Genomic DNA, 20,613 nt, shown 5'->3' with positions numbered 1-20,613 from the left:
ACTGAATAATTTTTAATACTAACTTTTCCATTTTCAATAATGAAATTTTTTTTAAAAGTTTTATTTTTTTGAAAGGCAGAGTGACCAGGAAAGGAGAGGGAGAACAGGGGAGGGAGAATCTCCCATCTGCTGGTTCAATCCCCAAATGGCTGCAAAGGCTGGGGCTGGGGCTGGGCCAGGCTGAAGCCAGGAGCCTGCAACTCAATCTGGGTCTCCCATGTGGGTGACGGGGGCTACACCATTGGACCATCCTCCACTGCCTTCCAAAGTGCATTAGCAGGAAGCTGGATTAGAAGCAGAGCAGCCAGTACGAGAACCAGTTCTTGGATATCTAAGCATTCTAAGCACTGGCTTAGCTTGCTGTTCACCAAACAGTACCCCAATGAAGCCAGGAGTCAGGAGCCAGGAGCTTCTCCTGGGTCTCCCACATGGGTGCAGGGGCCCAAGGACTTGGGCCATCTTCTACTGCTTTCCAAGGCCATAGCAGAGAGCTGGACAGGAAGTAGAGCAGCCAGGATTCAAAACATGCCAGCACCACAGGCGGCGGCTTTACCTGCTCCTCCACAGTGGCGGCCCCTGAAACTGTCTTTTAAAATCACTGCAGGTTTGTACATATATGAAGCCTAGGAGATGTCAGATAAATCAATACCAGGATTGGGGTGATCCCCATGCTGGGAGCTGTCATGCTCTCTACCACCTATCACCCTAAAAGGAAAAAACAGTTTCTCTTTGTATTCTCAACAAACCTTCTGAAGCCAAATAGGTCATATTTTTCCCCACCAAGTCATTCTCCAAATCTCTGTGGATGCCAACTGGTGTCCTACAACCCAACTTGACTCTGACACTGTCTACCTACTTGGAATTGGTGGCCAGAGCCCAGGGCAGATGCCCAGGCTGCAGATGTCCCTCTGACTGACTTGCACTAAGTTGCAGGTCCGGGACCCTCTCCCAAGGTCTAATTATTTGCTAAAAGTGGCTCTCAAATGCTGGAAAACAATCTGCTTACTGGATTATAGGATTCTATAACACAACTCGGATACAGGGCTAGGCAAGGAGGCACATATGCAGGGCTCCCTCTCCGGGCCCCCCTACAGCTCCTTCCAAATCCCATCATCTAAAGCAGTTCCACTGAATCATTAGGCTAAGATGGCTGGGTCCAGTCTCTATGCCTCTCTTCAGCTTTCCTCCCCACCCTGGAGGCTGGGTGGGGTTAGGCTGAAAATTCCAACCCTGGGACAATCAGTCCCCAACCTTAGAGCTTTTGGTTATTAACATCAACCCAGAAGGGCTGAAAGAAGCCTGTTATGAATAATAAAGATGCACCTTTCACCTTTATCATCTTGTAAATTACAAGTCTTAGGGGCTCAGGGCCAGGAAAACCAATGTATTTCTTGTTATATCACACTATCGTAGTCCCCACCTTCTATCCAAGAAGGAAAAGAGCTATGTGCCAGCCAGTAGGAAAAAAGCCAGACTTCTCCCCTGAGATGCTGTCTCCAGCCACCACTTGTCATCTGTATTTTGGTGGTCAAACTTAAATTCAATCTAAGATGCTACTAGAAAGAAAAAAGTTTTAAGTAAAGCACACAACCACCACTAAAAATCATTATTTTTAAAAACCGTCCTTTTAAGAATTTCTTAAAAGATGCTAGCACAGAGCACGAAGGTGTATGAAGTTCAGTAAGGGTAGTGATGTACAGAATCATGAAAAGCTAAAAGCATTAACAGGAAAATAGATATAATGCATGCAAACAATGGAATACTGCTCAACCAACAGAAAACAATGACGCAGATCTGTAAATGACATAGAAAGAAAACCCTAACAGTTAAAAATGAAAGTTCCCATCACAGGGTATTGCCGGGGGCTAGGCAAGCTCCTTAGCAACAAGGAACTAAGTCCCATGCACCGCCCAGAACCCATCACCTTCCACGCCAATCCAGCATGGCACACCCACTCCTCCCCATGCAGCTGAGCACCAGGCACCAGGACACTTTCTTGGAGATCAGCTGTGCCCTGCAGCCCCACGCCTTACCCTATACAAAGGATGACCCCACCTGCAGCTCGGATGGGGTAACCCTCCCTCATGAGTTGCGGGCACTCACATCTGAGTGAGTGAATACACCTTTTCAATACACCCTGCTTCTCTTCTCACCTTGATCTGTGTCTCCCAGCTGTATTCTTCCATATGGGAAGACAAGAACCTGGACTAAGTAAGCTGGTTTCTCCAAGCCCAGTCAGGGTTCTCGATCCCAACAACATAATTTGGGGGTCCCTTCCCTCACAACACCATGGCCTCATTTCTGTTTTTTTAAAAGGAAGGAAGGTATGTATCTGTGTGGAAAAAATTTTGGAAGCAAACACTGTCAAGGTTTGCTTAAGGGATTAAGAATGAATGACAGGGGACTGGTACTGTGGCATACTGGGCAAAGCCTCCACCTGCAGTGCCGACATCCCATACGGGAGCCGATTCATGTCCAGGCTAATCCTCTTCCCGTCAGCTCTCTGCTGTGGCCTGAGAAAGCAGTAGAAGATGGCCCAAGTGCTTGGGCTCCTATACCGGTGTGCAAGCTCCTAGCTCCTGATAGGCCCAGCTCCAGCTGTTGCGGCCATTCAGAGTGAACCAGCAGATGGAAGACCTTTCTCTGTCTGTAACTCTACCTCTCAAACAAATAAATAAAATCTTAAAAAAAAAAAAATGAATGACCTTCCCCCTGCAGGGGTAGTTAAGAAAGCATACAGAGCAATACTGCATGGTATTTAACTTTACAATACATAACTTCTAAGTTACTTGAAGTTCTAAGGACAAGACCATAATTTAAATACCAATTAACTTACTAATTCTGGATGGCATCCATCTAAGCATTTTTGAAGGAGTAACTGGAAAACTTTTGGCCAAAATGAGAAAAGGCCATCAAGAAAACTGAAAATGTGATCCCAATCATAGGGACTTCATAAAACTAAAGAATTGCTAGAATATTTCATTTCTGTAGTAAACAAACTAGTGGAATAAGAAAGACGAAGACAATTGACTCAATCACTTTGGGCTTTCTGCTGCTGCTAGGACTGGAGCTTATAAATAATAAACAGGACAGAAAGTTAAGCCAAGAGACCCAAGTATGAGGTGCCTCAGAACTGCAAGAACAGCAGGTATGGTTGTCAGAATCCTCATATCTGAAAATGGCACTAAAGACTTCTAAGCAAGGGGCAGGAGTTGCAAGCGGTATTAAGCTAGCAGCTGCCATGCTGGCATCCCATTATCAGCGTCAGGTGTGGTCCAGGCTGCTTCAATTCTGATCCAATATCAGAAGATGGCCCATGTCTTAGGCCCCTGCCACTCTTGTGGAAGACTAGGATGAAGTTCCTTGCTCCTGGCTTTGGCATGGTCCAGTCCTGGCTTTTGTGGTCATTTGGGGAGTGAACCAGCAGATAGAAGATCTCTCTCTCTCTCAATACACACACACACATACACCCCTTCTCTGAAGCTCTGCCTTTCAAATAAATAGGTCTTAAAAAAATTTTTTTCCAAGCAATAATGTTCCAAGTTACTAGTGCCAAATTATAGGAAGAACTTGAGAATCAAAGCAAACAGAAGGAAAAGTGGCAGATGAGTGTTAAAAATGAGCATATGGCCTAAGTCAGGCACACAAAACACCAACTTCTCAGCTGTCAGTTATGACCCTGGAGTAGGATTCTCAGCATCACTGTAAACGGGACTCCGAAGACACCAGGCCAAAATCTAGCTACACATTAAAAGCAACACAAAGCATCCTGGAATCTGGGGCACCCACCGTGATGCAGTGGGTTGGGCCACTGTTTGGTATGTCCAAATCCCATATCGGAGTGCTGGCTGATTCCCAGCTACTCCTCTTCTGATCCAGCTTCCTGCGAATACAGGAGACAACAGATAATAGCCTAGGTGCTTGGATTCCTGCCACCCACATGGGAGATCTTGATGAAATTAACTGGCTCCTGGCTTTTAAAGATGCCCTGGGACAAGAGAGAGGCCACTATTCCTCCTTTCTTCACATTCTGGTGCACTTGCACCCACAAACACTTCACTTACCATCTGTGTCCTGTCCAACTACGTACAGTACAGAAGCTTAGCAAGATCAATACCAAACTTATTCAGAACTGTTGAGGAGTGAGGCTTATTAAAAACAGAGTCCCAGGCCACTCCCAGAGATCTTAATTCAGTGCCTCTGAAAGGTCTTTTAGATGGTCCTGATGCAATGATCTGTTTTAGGAAAATCACTGGGCTCCTCTCACTCAAAACCTACTCCTAGAAAGAAAGCAAGACTGAAAGGAAACCGGTGGGGAAATTACAGGAGTAAATCGAAAGGAATCTTCTATTTGCACATAAAAAGAAAAGTATAAAAGATTTAAAAACAGAAACAAGAATCTGGAGTCCACAAGAGCAAGGTTCAGAACCCTAGCATGCCCCACACTCCCACCAGAGTCCCTCAATCAGGAGTGGGGCAAGCGCAGACCCTCCCTGGGGCCCAGCTGCTCCATTTCCCATCCAGCTCCCTGCTATGGCCTGTGAAAGCAGTAGAAGATGACCCAAGTCCTTGGGCCCCTGCACCCATGTGGGAGACCTGGAAGAAGCTCCAGGCTCCTGACTTCAGATCTGCACAGCTCTGGCTATTGTGGCCAATTAGAGAGTGAACTGGCATATGGAAGACTTCTCTCTCACTGCCTCTCCTTCTCTCTCTGTGTAACTCTGACTTTCAAATAAATAAAAAGAGTAGACCCACCCCACGAGCTAGAGGCTAACTTCCCTCCCCCACTGCCGCCATTCTCAACTCCAGCCCTGCTGCTCTAGAAGAATGCGGCAGCGCTCTGAAGTCAGGCTGAGACTGGGTGAATAAAACCTGCTGGCCACATGTTCCTCTGGGTCTCAAGCAATCGCTCCCACTTGCTTATCCTGATTCTACTACTGAAAAGCCATGAGCCTCTCTTTTCTCTATCCACTCCACCATCCAATCACTTAGAGTAATTCAAACCCTAACTCTCTAGTCTCCCACACTAGAAAACCATATTTCAGCTAAGCCACCTTCTTCAAAAAACAAGGAATGGGAACAGAAAACAGGCTTACTGCAGGATAAGCAGTATTTCAAAGTCAAGCCTGCCATAAGGTATGAGATTTCTCAGCTGTGCTTCAACAAGCCTAAAAGAAACATAATATAGGGTTTCTTACTAATCACAGCTTTAGGGGACCAGAAGATGCTTAGAGATGATGCATCTAGCCTCCTCATTTTAGGGAAGTCGAATGTGGGTTGGGATACTTGGATCATGAATGGCAGCACCTGAGCCAGAACTTGTACCCTACTTACAGGCCAATAATTCCCCCCCCCCGCCACACTGCACCCCAGGGACAACGCTAACGTTTTTGATTAACTTTAAGTACAGGTCCCTCAAATCTCCTTAGTTCTTCCTATTACACACGAGGTTGGTTTTTGCAAGACCATCACACAGGCAGATTACTTCCCACATAGAAACAACTGAAAGCACCTCACCTCAATATCTGTTGAGGCAAAGAGGAGAGAGGGTGTGATAAGCATAAACGACAGAATGAGCAGGCCAGGTCCACATCACAGACTAAGCATCTCAAAAACGGCATATATAAGTGACACTGAAATTTTCTTGAGTTTTCTTCTTCCTGTAAGATGCTTAACGTCTTCAATTAAAAAAAAATGCCAACTGAAACTATTGTTCATTTTTTTTCTGAAACATTAGAGATAAGTGAGAAAAACATAACATTAATTTATCATATTGAGTCTCACTGAAAGTAACTGAAATCCCACAACACTCCATCTGCATCAAATATTCACAACCTGTGATTCTGCGTCAGTTTCTGCTGTAAAAACAAAAAGCATATGTCAGTCTCCTGAGAGAAGTCGCAGTAGAAACTGGGTGTGCAGCCATCCCCAGTGATGAATGATGAAGAGCCACCTAAACCCAGTCAGAGTTGAATCCCTTCTTTCACTCCTCGTCCCTGATAAGGCACAGCATTTCCTAGAGCACTTAGCCATGCCCTTCTTTGAGAAATGAAATAATCCAAAAACCAGACCCCGAAAGACACACTCCGCTCCCCCTGGAACATCCGTCAAGCTGGACAGCTGCCCATGCTGCAAAAGAGAGTATACTCAACAGGCCTGAGAATCTTCTCACCTGGTTCAAAAACCTGGCCATCTTTCTCCTCTGAACCCACAAATAGAAACTAAAATGTTCCCTTGTTTCCCAAATTCCACGCTCCAAGTAAACTGGGGCACAGATTTTACCAAATCATGTGCCCACTCATTACCAGCACTGGTTACTGGCTTCGGAAGTCTCCTCCCATGCCATGACCCACCCAGTGTGGAGGTCTGAAGCATGCCATTTTGCCCCACACAAACACTAATCACTAAAGCTTGCTAGGCTAGAAAGTACTGCCAGAGGCCAGAACCGCAGTAAATTCCATGTAGCAGCAGTATAAACATGGACAAATTCAAGATTCTGTTTAACTCTTATCAAGCCTGCTCTTGACATTTATCATATCATCCACATCCCCTCCATGGGAAGATAAGACAGTGACTTTGGAAATACATGGGACTACCTGAAAACCTTAGTCATTGGCCTATAGAAACAAGCATAAAACTAAAAGCAAGTTTTTTTTTTTTTTTAATCAATCCCACATTTTTATAATTATTCAGTGGACTTAATGGTAGCTATTCATTTCTCCAGGGTTCTAGAACAGTGACCACCTCCACTGCCTCTCTTCCATTTATCACCCTTAACACATGTATTATAAATAACTTGGTTTATACTCATAGCATTTATGGGGCATACTTAACTTTAAGGAATTAAAGAGCTACTATAACAACACTTTGGAATAATCATCAATGGAATCCCCACAGACTTTGTAGTCACCATCCCCTGTTGGGTACACACTTCCTTTACGGTTGCTTCTATGATGTCAATCAGACCTCAGTGCAAATGCCACCTTCTGATAAGTCTTTCCTGAACACACTGCATCAAAGGAGCCACCCCAGCCCCGACTCCTACAGTCCCCAGCCTGACAGCACTATCTGATCCACATTACCATGCCGATTCCCCACGCCTTTATTGTCTGTCTACCCCACAAGTCATAAGGGCAGGACTCTGATCTTGGTTTGTTTTTTTTTTGTTTTTTTTTTTTTTAAATTCTGTTTCTCCAATACCCAGACAGCATGACAGACAGCCGATGATCAATAAATATTTGTTCAGTAAAGAAAGGAAACAGGACTGCTTATTCTGCTTCACTCATTTCTGCATGGCAGCACTACTGTTAGCATAACTAGAGCCACGTGGACGCTCCTTTTTCACAAATGACAGGAAGGGTTGAGTAAAAACCTCCTGTTCCTCTACTTACAATCCTGGTTGTAAGCTACCATGCTTACCTGCTGGGACCCAGGCAATTTTAAAACTATCAGGAAAAGCCTTTCATCCTATCCTACCTACTCTTTGCAAATTACTCTTATAAAATATTGTTATTTAACTCCATTATTATCAATTTTGGTACTAGAATGAGGGTATTTTAATAGCTTAGGAAAGGTACTTTTTCTTTTTCCCTGCATGAGCTAAGTGCACAAAGGAGCAGGCCAACCAACAGACTACTCTGCCCCCACTCAACCCTTGAAAAACACATACCTCTTAGCTCAGATTCCTAAGAAACACTTAGCTATCGGGGTGAAATTATAGATAGCATTTCCAACAGGCTGTACACTGAAGAAATTCCCGCTAACCTACCCAACACGAAGTCTACATCTTGCTTTACAACAACCTGGCAGCACAAATCCCAGCAAAGCAAAAATGATGGCCCTCTCCTCCTTTGAGTGCCCTTAGCCACTCAATGAGAATCATGGTTCTAGGTACAAGAGCGAAGACTGGCAGAGATTCCCTTCCCCTTTGGCCACAATTAAGGGGGTGGGGTTGAGGGTGAAGTGAAACGGGAGCTCTCTGGGTTTGGCACTGTCCTCCCTTCAGCCTGCCCATCATCAGCAGAATAACACATGTACTTGCAGAGAAGACTTCTCAAGAACTGTGGCAGATTCTCTCGAAGACACGCAAGCAGAACAAGTTAGAAGGGAAAGATAGAGTAAAAAGACACAGAAAAGGGCTGAATCCCCAAAGCAAAGTAAACAAGTCGGTGCAACCAGAGAAAATTGCCATCTATGTAGCTGCTAAGTGGGACAAGTGAATTTATACTAAGACTTTTTTCCTAAACTGATCTATTTAACATTTGCTAACAATATTCCATTGCAGCTAAATTATTCAAAGAAACCCAGAATGAGGATCTACTTGAGTTTTGAGAAAATAAGATCTGAACAAAGACATTTACTTATCCAAATTACATTTCTTCTACCCACACGCTTGCTAGTCTCCTCCCAACTCAAAACACAAATCCATCTTCAGTTTTTCCATCAACCTCACTGACTTTTTCCAGTAACCAGAACGGCAGCAAAATGCTCGTATCAACTTACTGCCCACTTCCTCCTCAAACACATTCCAGGAGCTACTCTGCCCCTTCGCCTTCACTCGCAACAGCAGACTCAGCCACCACCATGGACGTTTATGAAAAAATACTGGTGGATGATTTTTACAACTTACCTACCAAGTTCTTTCTCCAACCTTAAAAAAAAATATTTAAAATAATATGGAGTTTACTAGGATGGCACGGCAGAGACCAAAGAAACTTGTACTTTCCACAGTCCTATACAAAACAAAAAAGAGGAAGGCCTATTCCACTTTACTGCACAAACCTCTGCCCTCACCCACGTCAGAGGATCCAGCTGGACTCACACTGAAAGGCATACCTGATTAGACAGCGCTGCAACTTCTGCCCATCTGAAGGCAGCAAAACAGTGTCTCTCCTTTCCAATTCAAACTCTTTCTTTTTCATTTGCCTCTGACATAAGAGCTCCATCTTCCTTTGTAGTGTTCTTACAAAGCAGTTCCTGGTCGCGCAGCAAATGATCACTTTCCAGGAAAATACAAGTTTGCTTTGCAGAAGAGCTTCCCACACAGCAATTTGCCAGGGGTCCATTCTTCATTCCAGACAAGGCTTCCAAGCCCAGCACAAATCTGCCCATGGCTCGGCAATTCACCTAGCTTCCCTCCCCTAACCCCTGCCTGTAACTCGCCCTCCCACCCCCTGCTGTATGGTCCCTGCAAGGAGTGCACAGAACAAACCGCTCAAACCACAGAATTTTAAATGCCACCTCCAAGACTCAACTGTTTTTACACCACACTCCAGTGCACAAAAAGGCCGTAAGCATGAAATGAACTCACAGGGATGGTAGCTTTGGGACAGGGACTAACATCTAATCTGTTTTCAAGTAAATTACAGTCAGCTTCACTTTCCTGCAATTTGTGGCCATGCACCACCAGCCCCACCCTCCATGTTATAAAGTAATACCCCGGGGGCCTGAAGTCAGGCAAGGTTGCAGGATGTTTGAAGATCATGTGTTCTCCCAGACTGGGCTCAAGTCTCAGCTGGGACTCTTATGACCAATAAAAAATACCTGTCCTGGGCAAACTACTCTTTCTGAAGCGCCAATCACACTTCTGTAAAATGTCATCCATCACCTGCTTTTTTTTTTTTTCTTTTTTTGACAGGCAGAGTGGACAGTGAGAGAGACAGACAGAGAGAAAGGTCTTCCTTTTGCCGTTGGTTCACCCTCCAATGGCCGCCAGGGCCGGCGCGCTGTGACCGGCGCACCACGCCTATCCGAAGGCAGGAACCAGGTGCTTCTCCTGGTCTCCCATGTGGGTGCAGGGCCCAAGCACCTGGGCCATCCTCCACTGCACTCCATGGCCACAGCAGAGAGCTGGCCTGGAAGAGGGGCAACCGGGACAGAATCCGGTGCCCCGACCGGGACTAGAACCCGGTGTGCCGGCGCCGCAAGGCGGAGGATTAGCCTAGTGAGCCGCGGCGCCGGCTATCACCTGCTTCTTGTATGTTATAAATGATATAATACAAGCCGAACACCTAGCACAAGAGCTAACAGGCAGGACTGCCGATACGCAGTGTCCCTGGGGGTAGTCAATAAGCAGGCAGCTACGTCATAGAATCCTGGCCCCCTGGACGCCTCCAGCGTCAGTCAGAACAAAAATATGTTCAGCCTCATTCCATTCACATTCCACCAAATAGGAGAGCTTTAAGAAAAACTTGAGCCTGAGTAAGGCAAAAACTCAAAGATCAAAGAGAAGATCAGTGCAAATGAAAAAGCTAACGAAAGAGCCACTTCAGGATAATCTTTTCATGGGTCAGGTGAATATTTCAAAGGGGAATATGCGGACCTTGCAAGTTCAGTTTCTGATAAATTATGACACTGTTATGTATAAGAAGAAGAAAAAGGCAAGACTGGAAAAGTTGATGGTGGACAATTATCTTTATGGAGGGGAAGGAACTTTCTCTGTGGCATATTAGGTTAAGTCTCCACTTGCAGCACTGGCATCCCATATGGGTGCTGGTTCAACTCCTGGCTGCTCCACTTCTGATCCAGCTCCATGCTAATGGCCTGAGAAAGCAGCAGTGGCTGGCCCAAGTGCTTGGGCCCCTGCACCCACGTGCGATACCCGGAAAAAGCTCCTGGCTCCTGGTTTCAGATTGGCCCAGCTCTACCGGTTGCAGCCATTTGGGGAGTGAAGCAGCAGATGGAAGATCATCTTGCTCTCTTCTCTCTGTAACTCTACCTCTCAAATAAATTAATTAATTAAAAAAAAACTTTGTAAAACAAAAACTATGATAGCTTGGAAGAAACTGTCATAAACTATATTTGCTGTTCCATATGGAAAAGTCAGCATTGTAATCTGAAATGAAATCCAGAAGTTACGGTTACTGTAACCAGAAAATATGGTAACAACCAAAAAAAAAAGTCAGGTTCTAGGATTTGAGAAGGTTGGGAGTTGAATCACCCAGGGGGCAGGTGATACAGCAAATTTATATTTCAAAATGATGCAGCTAAAATGTTTAAAATGAAGTTTGCAGGGTTAAAGTCAAACATGAAGAAAGTGGGGAACAACAAAATCAGGCAGACTGCCCAGCGGAAGGAGCACGGGGTGGGGAATCAGAACACTCGGGCCCTCATCCTGGCGCCAACCCAAACCACCATGTGCCCTCAAGCTAGTCTCCTGCTCTCCCTAAACCGACTCCCCTTATCTGTAAGAGGCGGGGTAGCAACACAGATCGCCAGGATTCCTAACGGCCTAACATGTTAAGAGTCAGGACACAAGGACCCGGCGCTCTCGGGCCTAGACACTAGACACCAGAAATACGAGGGAGAAGACGGCTGGAGGGCCAGAGAGAACTCGGAGTTAATGACTGAACGTCGGGCAGAGAGAAGCCTTCGCGGTGGCCACGGAACACAGCACCTGTCCGGACCTCGCAAACCTGCAAACTGCTCAGCCTGTGTCAGTACGGACAGAAAGACGGCGAGTGGGAGGGCAAACATCAACAAATCGTCGCTCTCCGTCAGTAATCGATCAGTCCTGCAAACAGCCCGGGAATCCAAACGCCACGACCGCGAACACCACGGCGGCCCCGCACGCCGGAGTGTCCGGAAGACAAGGACCGAGGGGAGTCGGTCCCAGTTTCCGTCTAGCGAGGACTCCAAGGAGGGGTGAAAAGTGAGGAAGGGGTCGGGAGAAAGGGGACCTGGGGGGTCACGCAGGCTGGCGGGAGGGGAAGCAGAGTCGACGCCTGACCCTAGCCCAAAGGCAGGCAGAGGGGCCGGGGTCCCGGGCCCCGCTCTCACCATCTTGACGATGCCCCGCTGCACGGTGGGGACCGCGGGTCCCCCAGAAGGGCCGCCGCTCTGCGCGGAGGAGGCCATGTGTGGAGAAGCAAAGGCAGCGAGTGGTGCGGACCGGCAGGCTGGAGGCACCAACGTGGGTGTCGGGCGCTGGTGAGAGGCTGCTGAGGCCAGGCGCTGGCAGGAGACCTGCTGCAGGAAATGCACGGATCGGACGCGCCGGGTGATTCCAGGAGCTACAGCGGGACTCAGAGCTAAAGAGGAGACGCGATCGCCGCGGCCGCCACACGTTCTACTCGCCGCGCAAGCGTGCCAGAGCGCCACCGCCCTCCAGCCAATCAGCTCCCAGAGCCCGCCGGACCTCGAGCCAATAGGCACCCTGCCCTCGGAGCCCCGCCCCACAGTTCCAAAACGAGGGGCGAGCACCAGGAAGCGCTGAAAGAGCTGATTTGCGGTGACGGGATAAATATGGGGCGGGACTTCCGGGGCAGCCGGCGTAGGTAGTGTCGGGAGGTGTAGTGGGAAGGAAAGGACACGTCAGCGTCTGGCCGAGGGGCGCGAGGGGCCATGGGAGCCCCAAGGGTGGAGCCGCCTCGCCCTCTTCCTTGGCCCCGCCCGTTAAGCCCAGCGCCGCCGGCGGCCAAGCCGCCCTCGGGGACCGAGCTGTGTGTACTCGGGAACCCGGGAGGCCAAGTTTGTAGGCGTGTCGGTATTGGCCACTGCCCAACTTCCGGCTCGGCGCCCGAGCTGAGGATGGGGAGAACTTGGGAGTCAGAGCCTTGACTTTCTCCCCGGGATGCCGGTCTTCTCCAGAGCTCGCCGCGCGCCTTCTGTCCCGCTCCAGTCTGCGGCGCCGGGATCCAGCGCTTGCAGGGCGCTCCGTTCCTGTTTGCTGCATGTCGCCGAGAGGGCTGACGTGTCCGCTGCTCGGGGGCGAAGGACCGGCCCTGGCTTTCCAAATGCTCCTGGGACTTTGGTCGGAAAAGCCTCCCGGAAGAGACCAAGGCTCCTTGGCCTGGCCAAGTGCAGTGAGCGCCTCCGACCCCAGCTTTTTGCGACAGGAGCCAGGGCCTGCGAACGCTTCAGTGGATATTTACCGAGAACTGGTATTCGTCACGCGCCCATTCTGTGGAGCCGGGCGCCTTGCGTGTATTACGTCACTTAATGGTAATTCCCGGCTCCACGCACGGTTCCGGTTACCCTCTGGCTCTTTGGAGAAGAGGTTGCTTGCTTTTTACTCCAGGGTCAGCTTTGGGGGTCACCATCTTCCTAGGTCCCCAGTGCCCCCTTCCATACAATGAATTCACTATCCTCTGGAAAAAAAAGTCTTTGTGGAGCCTCGTTCCATCTGTTTATAGAACTGTGCCTCTGATTGAGACTGTCTGCCCTTCGCAACTCCCACCCCTTCCTTCGATCGCTGAAATTGTTTTTTAAAAAAGATTTATTTATTTATATGAAACAGTTACACAGAGAGAGAAGGAAAGGCAGAAAGAGAGAGGTATTCCATCCGCTGGTTCACTCCCCAATCAGCCGCAACTGCTAGAGCTGGGTTGGATCAGGAGCTTCTTCCAAGTCTCCCATGCGGGTGCAGGGGCTCAAGGACTTGGGCCATCTTCTACTGCTTTCCCAGGCCACAGCAGAGAGCTGGATCAGAAATGGAGCACCCAGGACGCAAACCGGTGCCCATATAGGATGCCAGCCCTGCAGGTGGCAGCTTTACCTGCTATGCCACAGCACCGGACCCTGAAGTTGACACTTTTCCACCCAGTGACCCGGGATGACTTCCATATTTGTGAGCGCCACTTAGTCAATATCCTGGCATCTCTGGGCTTTGACTTAATTTCCAGTGAACTTGACCTATGCACATCACCCTCTCCAGGAGAGATGAACGTTAGGGCTGACATCATAACTTCAAACAGCACTTCTCTGATGGTAGTTGCTATCCTTTTTGCCCTCTCACCCAGTTAATAATTATCACATACTTTGTATTAGTTATCTGTTGTTGCATTACAATTTACCCGAAACTTAAAGTATTACAATGGTGAGCATTTGTCTCACAGATTCTGTGTCAGGGAGTCTGGGAATGGCTCGACTGGGTACTTTTGCCTTCAGGTTTCTCACAAAGCTGCAATCAGTGTGTGAGGGTAGGAGGGAAATCGTCTCCTTTCAAGGTTCCTTCTGCTGACTGAAGGTGAATCTGTTTCCAAGCTCACCCTTGCAGGTGTTGAATTGAGAGCCGCAGTTCCCCGAAGGCTCGGTCTCTCCTAACGGCAGCTTACGAAACATCAGCTGGTTTCCACCTCAGCAAGCGAGTGAGCAAAAGAGCTCAAGCAGGCTGGTAGCCAGACTTTTTTAACCTAACCCCAGGCTTCATGTCCCATCCCTTTGGCTGGGTCTCTAGCTCAGCCCTCATTAAAGCTCGAGGTGTTATACAAGGACATGAAAACCCAGAGACAGATCTCTGGGATCATCGTAGACACTGCCTGAGGTACACGGTTCTTTACTGTTAACTGGGATTCAAAGTCCCCAAACCTCTGGACTGTCTTTATGAAGTCCTTCCTGTGTTCTCCTCGATCCTTGGTTAAACTCCATGCACTGCCCATCATTTTAAGCACCTCTCCTGTGATCTTCTTCTGCAGTCTCCATTGTCTTTCACTGGACTCTCCACCTCTCAGAACTCTAACTCACGATCTGTTTCCTGCACACCTATCACGTAAGGAAAGCATGCTGCTGTCCAAGTCGGTGCTGTGATGAACTACAGGCCCCCACACATTTCCTGGGATTTCTTCTGTTTCCTCAATTCAGTCTCAAACTGTGCTGGATCTGTTGACATTTTCTCTGTTCACTTAACTCCAACTCCACTGTCTCCCACAGTCTCCACTTCTGGTAAGATCTGCTTTGTGGGAGAGAAAAAGTTATGAAGAACCCCCTCCGGACTGGTGTTGTGATGCTTTGGGTTAATCGGCCCCCTGCAACAATATAATCCCATACGGAAGTGCAGGTTCAAGTCCTAACTCCTCTGCTTCACACCCAGCTCCCTGCTAATGCACCTGGGAAGGTGGCAGAAGATGGCCCAAGTGCTTGGACCTCTGACATCCATGTAGGAACCCAAATGGAATCCCAGTCTCTTGGCTTCTGTCGCTCCCCCTCTTCATGGAGGAACGACACTAAGTCCTGCCTAGGCTTCATATCCGAGTCACGGCACCATTATGTCGCTCCCCGTCTTCGTGGGGGAACGACACAAGACCCTGCGCTGTTCTTTCGTCTGCTCGGCCCTCCCCGGGTTTGCTGCTGGTTCTTCCCGGGTTGGCTACTATCCCTTCCACCTCCGTGGAAGGGCAGTTCCCCCTGGCCACATTCCCCACTTCCGCAGGGGAGCGGCACACCGCCGGCCGGCTTTCTCGGGGGCTGCACAGGCGTTCCCCTTAGATGTTCCCCATAGATGTTTCTGGTGCATGCCGTCTCTCTCCTCCTTTATAGTCCTCCTCTGCCAATCCCAACTCGGCTGCCCACACGCCGAGTACGCTGCTCTCCTCCAATCAGGAGCAAGTCCTACAGTTTATTGGCTGAACTGGAGGCAGCTGCATAGAAGCTGTTTTCTTCTCTCCCAGCACCATATTGTGGGAGAGCAGATGCATAGAATAAGTCTTAATTCCAGTAACTTAGTCTAGTCCGAGTTGCTCCCCACAGCTTCAGCCTGGTCCAGCTCTGACCATTGCAGCCATTTTGGGAGTGAACAAGCAGATGGAAAATCTCTCTGTTTCACCCTCTATTTCTGTAACTCTTCCATTCAAATAAATAAATAAATCTTTAAAAAGAGAGAGAACTCTCTTCTAAGATTGGTGTTGTGGCACAATGGGTTAAGCCACCCCATTGTAACATCATTATCCCATATGGGAGTGCAGGTTCAAGTCCTAATTGTTCCACTTCTGATCCAGCTTCCTGCTAATGAACCTGGGAAGGCTGCTAAAGATGGTCCAAGTGTTTGGGACCCTGCCACCCATGTGGGAGACTCAGATGAAGTTCCTGGCTTCAATCTGGCCAAACCATGGCCGTTGTAGCCATTTTGGGATTGAACCAACCAATGGAAGATCTCTGTCTCTCCCTCTCTATGTAACTCTGCCTTTCAAATAAATAAATATTTAAAAGACAGCTCTCTTCATTTCCCACCAACAAATCTAAATTTTTCCTTTCTTATTCCTCTCCTTTTCTCCCATGTTACAAAGGAAAAGCTCCTTCCTAAGGCTTCAGCTAAACTCTGTGTTCTGGATCTTTTCACCTTTTTGAAGACTCTTAATAAATAATTCCCTCTTCTTTTCTTTCTTTCTTTTTTATTTTTTAAGATTTATTTACTTACTTGAAAGGCAGAGTTTAGAGAGAGAAAGGGAAAGACAGAAAGAGATCTTCCATGCGCTGATTCACTCCTCAAATGGCCACAATGACCAGAGCTGGCGTGATCCGAAGCCAGGAGCCAGGAGCTTCTATCAGTCACCCATGTGAGTAGAGTGACCCAAGCACTTGGGCCATCCTCTGCTGCTTTCCCAGGCACATCAGCAGAGAGCTGGATCAGAAGTGGAGCAGCTGGAACTTGAACCAGCACCCATACGGGATACCGGCGTCACAGGCAATGGCGTTACCAGCTGAGTGACAGCACCAGCCACCGCTTCCATTTTTAAACTCTGTTTATCCTGTATTATTCTCATTATCATTTAAATATTCTCGAATTCTCATAAGTTGATTAAATCTTTGCTTGGATACTCATCCCTCTACAATGAGCTCTCCTCGCTTCATAAGTATACCTAACAATTTCCTCCAAGGTCACTAATAACCTCCTTGTTACTACATTCAATGTCAAGGTCACACTTTTCAGACCCAACTGTGCTGGCCTCACAGCATTTGATACAGACCCAACTGTGCTGACCTAACAGCATTTGATACCACTTCCTCTTTGAAACGTCTTTTTCCTTCCAACATAGCACATGCTCCTACTATTCCTCCCATCTCTCCAGTAGCTACTCCTTATTATAAGAATTCTTCCTTTGCCTTCCGCTTAATAGTGATGTTCTCAGGATTTCATCCCAAGGCATTTTGTTTTCTAATTCATTTTTTTTTTTTTTTGGACAGGCAGAGTGGACAATGAGAGAGACAGAGAGAAAGGTCTTCATTTTCCGTTGGTTCACCCCTCAATAGCTGCTACAGCCGGTGCACTGCAGCCGGTGCACCGCGCTCATCCGAAGCCAGGAGCCAGGTGCTTCTCCTGGTCTCCCATGCGGTGCAGGGCCCAAGCACTTGGGCCATCCTCCACTGCACTCCTGGGCCATAGCAGAGAGCTGAACTGGAAGAGGAGCGACTGGGACAGAATCCGCACCCCACCTGGGACTAGAACCCTGTGTGCCGGCGCCACAGGCGGAGGATTAGCCTATTAAGCCAAGGCGCTGGCCTTGTTTTCTAATTCTAAACATTCTTCCTAAGACATCTTCTCCACTCCCATGGCTGTATGCCAATGACTCCCAAATATATAGCTTCTAATAAAATCTCTTGAAAACAAGCTTTGTGGCACACAAGCACCTGCAACACCAGCATCCTGTATCTGAGTGCCAGTTCAGGTCCCAGCTACTCCACTTCTGACACAGCTCCCTGTGAATGTGCCAGAAAAAGGAGCAGATGATGGCCCCAAATACCTGGGCCCCTGCTACCTTAATGGGACACATGGGTTGAGTTCTGGCTCCTGGCATTAGCCTGTCCCAGTCCCTGCCATTGCAACCATTTGAGGAGTGAATGGAAGATATATTTCTCTCTTTCTCTGCTCCTTCTTCCTTCCCTGTCACTCTGCCTTTAAAATAAGTAAATCTAAAAAAAAAAATAAGTCTCTTTTGAATTCTCTACTTGTATGTCCAACAGCATGCTAGAGATCTGTCCATGCTGTCACCTGGAGAATGCAAGTTGAACATATCTCACAACTAATTATCTTCCTCCCAAATATATACCTCCCCAGTGTGTGTCCCACCCAAATTATGCCACCGGAAGCTACACAAGAGCAAGCCAGAAACGTGCTTTGTGAGTCCTCCCCCTACCTCACTCCCCACTTGTCGGGCTCTGACGTCTATTGGATCTACAGCAGCTCATTCAGACACACAGCCTCTAGAAGCAAACTGTAAGGGTGCACATCCCAATGCTATATGACGCTGAACAGGTTGTATGGTATTTCTGGGTCTTCACTTTCTCACCCATAAAATAAAAATGGCAACGGGACCTACCTCCTGGGGTTGCTTTGGTTTTCATGATTATATGAAGTCGTATATGTGAAACACTTAGAATGCTGCCTGTGTTATAGGACTCCAAAGTCTGGTTGAACTCACCTGATGCTCAGCAAATCACTAACATTGATGTGGTAGAAGAAAGCAGGTGTTTATTGCAAAGCTTGGAGCAAGAAGCAGACCATTGGGGGTAAAGGCTCTTATGGATTGGATTGAAGTTGCACATTCAGCTCATGACCAGGTCCCCCTGTGCTTCTGGCTTTCCGTTGGTCACCAATATCATGTTCTTTGGGGAATTTTGATGATGGAAAAATGGGCTTTATTTAGTCAGGTTGATGGAGTTTTCTTGCTCAGGGCCTGGGATTCCTGGAAAACCCCTCAGGACAAGACTGAAATCAAAATTATACAGGTGATGAATGACCTCAGAAGGCTTGTGATCAGGGACCTTGTTGGACTGTGCCACTGTCTCAGTTCAGTGAGTTAATTTTGGGAAGAGGTTGATTTGCAATCATAAAGGCAGGCAATGTGGGAGACCAGAAGGAGTTCCAGGCTCCTGAGGTTAGCCTGGCCCAGCCCCCACCATTGTGGCCATTTGGGGAGTGAACCAGCAGATAGGAGATTCTCTCTCTCTTTCTCTCTCTCTCTCTCTCTTTGTAACCCTGCCTTTCATGTAGATAAAATAGATCTTTAAAAAAAATTTTTTTTTGACAGGCAGAGTGGACAGTGAGAGAGAGAGACAGAGAGAAAGGTCTTCCTTCCATTGGTTCACCCCCAAAATGGCTGCTATGGCCAGCATGCTACACCTATCCAAAGCCAGGAGCCATGTGCCCCTTCCTGGTCTCCCATGCAGGTGCAGGGCCCAAGCACTTGGGCCATCCTCCACTTTCCTCCCGGGCCACAGCAGAGAGCTGGCCTGGAAGAGGAGCAATCGGGACAGAATCTGGCGCCTCAACTGGGACTAGAACCTGGGGTACCGGTGCTGCAGGCGGAGGATTTGCCAAGTGAGCCGTGGCACCGGCCAGAAAAGAAGAAATATTTTAAAACTAATTATAAACAAAGGTAGGTCAAGGGACCTTTAAGGTAGGGGAGAGAGGCTGAGTGCCCTTGGGAGGTTACTACCCGATGGTAGCCAGCATTTGCCCCAAAGGCTTTGTGGAGGGGGTCAGTTTCACCTGTACCTGGGAGTTAAATTTTGTATAATTAATGGTAGAAAGGGGTTTGACACTCTGGTCTTAGGACAATGAAGCTCTTAACCTTCCCTCTATGTCTTTAGAGGAGGGAAACGGGCTTTGAAATCCTTAAAAAAGATTCATTTTCTGTGGTAGAGTATACACACACACACATGCTTTGAAGATGGCAAATATTCATTTAAATAAAACTCTGGGGCCCCAGCATTGTCGTAAAGCAGGAAAACCCCTGCCTGTGATGCCAGCATCCTGCATGGACATGGCTCAAGTCCTGGCTGCTGCACTTCTGATCCAGCTCCCTGCAAATGTGCCTGGGCAAGCAGCCAAGGATGGTCCAAGTGCTTGGGCCCCTGGATCCATGTGGGAGACCTGGAAGAAGCTCCTGGCTCCTGGCTTTGGACTGGCCCAGCTCTAGCCATTGTGGCCATTTGGGGAATAACCAGCAAATGGAAGATCTCTCTCTCTCTCTCTCTCTCTCTCTCTCTCTCTCTCTTAAATATTTATTTTATTTATTTGAAAGAGTTACAGAAAGAGGTAGAGCCAGAGAGAGAGAGAGAGAAGTCTTCCATCTACTGGTTCACTTCTCAAATGACTGCATTAGTCAGAGCTGAGTTGTTCCAAAGCCAGGAACCAGGAGCTTCTTTTGGGTCTCATACGTAGGTGCGGGGCCCAAGGACTTGGGCCATCTTCCACTGCTTTCCTAGGTCACAACAAAGAGCTGGATCTGAAGTCAAGCAACCAGAACTTGAACTGGCGCCCATATGGGATGCCGGTGCTGCAGGCCTGGGCTTTAACCTGCTGCACCACCCGAACCCCTCCTTCCCCCCGGCTCTCTCACTAAACTCTGACTTTCAAATAAATAAATAAATCTTTAAAAAAAAAAAAAAAAAGGAAGGAGAAGAAACATCAAATTGATGATGAAGACTGGGTGGAAGAAGGGTGAAATCAGTGATGATTTCTCAAAAGTTAACGGAGTTAATGTTCCAATGACTGGATACCTCATTTTTAAAAATATTTATTTATTTGAAAGGCAAAGTTATGTAGAGAGGGAGAGACACAGAGAGCATGCATGCTTCCATCCAGTGGTTCACTCCGTAAATGGCTGCAACAGCCAGGACTTGGCCAAACCAAAGCCAGGACTCTGGAACTCCATCCAGTCTCCTGCATGGGTTGCAGGGGCCCAAGAAATTGGGCTACCATCTGCTGCTTTCTCAGGTGCATTAACAGGAAACTAGACGGGCAGTGAAGCAGCCAAGACTTCAAACAGTGCTAGTGTGGGATGCTGGCATCTCATGCAGCAGCTTAACCCACTGCACCACAACACTGGTCCCTGGATGGCTCATTTTTGTTTTAAATGTCTAAGACAAGGTTCCATTCTGGATTAAACAAAACTA

At 47.7% G+C, this 20,613-nt stretch overlaps 1 protein-coding gene across 2 annotated transcripts in view; it reads right to left on the bottom strand.

Moving 5' to 3' along the window:
* Positions 1 to 12,069, bottom strand: part of SND1 (staphylococcal nuclease and tudor domain containing 1) — a 407,933-nt gene extending 395,864 nt beyond the window's left edge. For both annotated transcript variants that reach the window (XM_002712078.6, XM_089328543.1), the window contains exon 1: positions 11,779 to 12,069. In XM_002712078.6, the coding sequence (XP_002712124.1) occupies positions 11,779 to 11,856 (78 nt within the window). In that variant the 5' untranslated portion in view covers positions 11,857 to 12,069. The remainder of the gene's footprint in view (positions 1 to 11,778) is intronic.
* Between the last annotated feature and the right edge of the window lie 8,544 nt (positions 12,070 to 20,613).

This window comes from Oryctolagus cuniculus, chromosome 3 (genome assembly GCF_051225735.1).
Source record: "Oryctolagus cuniculus isolate XC-2025 breed Fujian yellow rabbit chromosome 3, ASM5122573v1, whole genome shotgun sequence".
NCBI lineage: Eukaryota > Metazoa > Chordata > Mammalia > Lagomorpha > Leporidae > Oryctolagus > Oryctolagus cuniculus.
The sequence above is the reverse complement of the archived record's forward strand: the minus strand, read 5'-3'. Positions and strand labels throughout refer to the sequence as shown.